At 43.0% G+C, this 3,440-nt stretch overlaps 1 protein-coding gene across 1 annotated transcript in view; it reads right to left on the bottom strand.

The window, feature by feature from the left end:
• LOC138860800 (protein bowel-like) overlaps window positions 1–770 on the bottom strand; it is a 10,303-nt gene extending 9,533 nt beyond the window's left edge. The window contains exon 1 of the mRNA XM_070119140.1: window positions 4–770. Within this exon, the coding sequence (XP_069975241.1) occupies window positions 4–713 (710 nt within the window). The 5' untranslated portion in view covers window positions 714–770. The remainder of the gene's footprint in view (window positions 1–3) is intronic.
• Between the last annotated feature and the right edge of the window lie 2,670 nt (window positions 771–3,440).

The raw sequence follows: 3,440 nt of genomic DNA, 5'->3' as shown, positions 1-3,440 counted from the left end.
CGCGGGAGGCGCTGTCGGGGGCCCGCCTTCTTCGCCGCGGCGTGGGCGATTTTCCCAGGGGGGCCCCCGGCGCTCCTCCTTGGGCCGTCTCGGCAGGGCGAGCGTGGGGCCCGGCAGAAGCCCTTGTCGCAGTCGGAGCACTTGAAGGGCTTCTCCTTGCTGTGGATGTACTTGTGGTCGCGGAGGTGGTCCTGCCTCCTGAAGGCCTTGCCGCAGATGTCGCACGGGAAGGGGCGCTCGTCCGTGTGGGTTCGCTCGTGGATCATCAGGTTGTAGCTCTTGGTGAACTCGCGGTGGCAGTACTTGCAGATGTAGCGCTTCTTGGGGCGGCTGACGCGACCGCCGGCCGTCAGGAGCAGCTGCGAGAACTGGTCGGCGCCGGCGGTCATGGCGGCCCAGGGGAAGGCCGCGGCGGCGCCGAAGGACGACAGCATGCCATAGGTGTGGAGGGCGGAGGAGAGCCTGCCGCTGGCGTCCATGTCGGGGGCGGCAGGAGGCAAGAAGGGCACGGCGGGGAGGAACGACACGCACGGAGGGACGCGCCCTGGCAGCTGGCTGACGAGGGAGCTGAAGGCGGACGAGCGAGAGGCGCCGTTCGGGCTGACACTCGCTGACATCATCTGGGTCGGGAACTGAAATCCTTGAGGACTCGTGGGTGTGGAAGGAGGCGTCAGCACTGCAGGGAGCGGGTCACGAGGAGGCATCACAGCCATTATTCACTTTGGGTTCACGAAAATCACAGCGCTAGAGAGGACGAAGCTGCTGAGAGGTCACTTGGGTGAATGTGTAAAAAAAATTAGCTCGTCCGGCTATTTATACTCTTCCCGAGCACAGGAGCCCGCTGATTGGACGGGGGGAGGGGCTTAGGCCGGGCGGAGGAGGGGCTTAGGTCGGCGGCCCCTTTGTAGTGCGCTGGTCACGAGCCGGGCGTGAGGGGGGGGGGGGGCCGTTAATGCTGGACATTGAAATTTACTTCTAAAAGAGATATGGTCAAACACGTAAGTAAATGCGCAGGTATATAGGAATAGATGAAAACATTTACTGTAAATGTAATATACATACATACATACATCTACACATACATATATATATATATATATATATATATATATATATATATATATATATATATATATATATATACATATATATATATATATATATATATGTATATATACATATGTATAGATAGATAGATATAGATATATATGTATATATATGTGTATATATATATATATATATATATATATATATGTATATATATGTATATCTATCTATCTATCTATATATATGTATATAGATATATAGATATATGTATATATTTGTATATATATATATATGTATATATATGTATATAGATATATATATGTATATATATGTATATAGGTATATGTACATTCATCATACATTGCATATATACTATATATTGTACATATATTATATGAATATACATATATCAGTATACATTTCAGTTACACACACACACACACATTTATATATATATAAATATATATATATATATATATATATATATATATATATATATATATATATGTATATATATATATATTTCCTTCTTGAAAAGAGTTCATGAGGGTGGGGGTGGGGGGTTAGGGAGGGGGAAGACGTCCCGGGGAGAAGAGAGAGACGAAGGTGTAAGTGGTGATGGAGCGGGGGGGGGGGGGGAAGAAGGGGACGGAGGGGGGGGGGGGGGGTTGCGCCTCTCTGGTTCTTGATTATCAGCCTTATACGTTTATTCATTTTCCTTTTCTTGCGGTTAATCTTGATATCTCGCAGATGAAGCGATGGGCAGAGAGTGAGAAAGAAAGAAGAGATAGAGAGAGAGGGAGGGTGGGAGGGAGAGAGAGACAAAGAAAGAAAGCGAGAGAGAGAAAGAAGAGAGAGAGAGAGAAGAGAAAGAAGAGAGAGAGAGAGGGGGGGGGGGGGGGGCAAGAAGAGAGAGAGAGATGGGGGGAGAGAGGGAGAAAGAGAGAGAGAGAGAGAGAGGGGGGGGAGAGGGAGAAAGTGAGATGGAGGAGGAAATTAAAAAGGTGAAAAGGATAGAAAGCGATGGCAAAATAGATAGATAGATAGACAAACACACGCACACACACACACGCACACACACACACACACACACACACACACACACACACATGTATATAGTTAGATAGAGAGAGAGAGAGAGAGATTATAAAAATATAGATTTAGATTTAGCTTTAACTACATTTGTTATGATGGATATTCTTTGCTGTGACATGTCTGTTTTATTTTACTCTTAAATCTCCCTCTGTTTGTGCAATGGATTGTCGGGGTTAATCCACTGGCCGAGAGCGGGATTCATAACCCTTTTCACTCTTATTCTCTCTTCCATTCATAGCCCCTATTCCTTCCCTCTTCGCATATTTCCTTTCATTATCCCTTTCCTCCTCCTTCTTCCATCTTCATCCCCGCACGGAAGGTCAAACAAGGTCATCCTCATTTCTCCAAGTGTGACCTCGTCTCTGCCACACTCATGTTAAGGAGAAATTTCCGTAAATGTCGTTAATTTGTGACTTTCGCTCTTATAGTGGAAATGTTGACAGATTTAGTGTATCTTTGGTTATGACTATTTGTAATTTGATAGATAATTAGTGTTTTTTGTGCCACTATGTATGGCCGGTAGTCTGTCTGTCTACATGCATATGTATGAGTACAAATACACATACTCGCACACACACACACACGCACGCACGTACACACACAGACACACGCATACACATGCACATTTCACCGTATTTATGAATAGCACGAATTACCAGCGTTGTATAAAGATTAGAACCCGTGGCTGATAAGATATCTGTATCAAAAAATGTTTTATTAGACAGGGCAGTCAAAAGGGCACAAACATAGAGACAGAGTGATGAGCAGCAAATATCGTTTCATTATTCGTTGACATATCAGAATTAACAGCAAAATCATGTGTATATGTGTGTGTGAGAGAGTGTATGTGTTTATGATCGTGTATATTGATGCACATACACACATATACTCATTTTCATGTATGTGTCTGTATACATTTGTATATGTATTTATACGTATAGACGCATATACATGTGTGTGTGTGTATGCGTTTATATGTACATAAATATGAATACATGACTATATATACATATACATAAATAAAAAGACACTCTACCGTTTTGATATTATGGTAGAAAAACCGACAATGCACAAACTATATTTCAGTATATATAATTTATAGATATGCATACATACATAAATACATACACAAACACATACACACACACGCGCACACAGACACACACACACACACACACACACACACACACACACACACACACACACACACATATATATATATATATATATATATATATATATATATATATATATATATATATATATATATAAGTATACACACACACACACACACACAC

The sequence above is a fragment of the Penaeus vannamei genome, chromosome 43 (genome assembly GCF_042767895.1).
Source record: "Penaeus vannamei isolate JL-2024 chromosome 43, ASM4276789v1, whole genome shotgun sequence".
Taxonomy (NCBI): Eukaryota; Metazoa; Arthropoda; class Malacostraca; order Decapoda; family Penaeidae; genus Penaeus; species Penaeus vannamei.
This window is presented reverse-complemented; position numbering and strand designations above follow the sequence as displayed.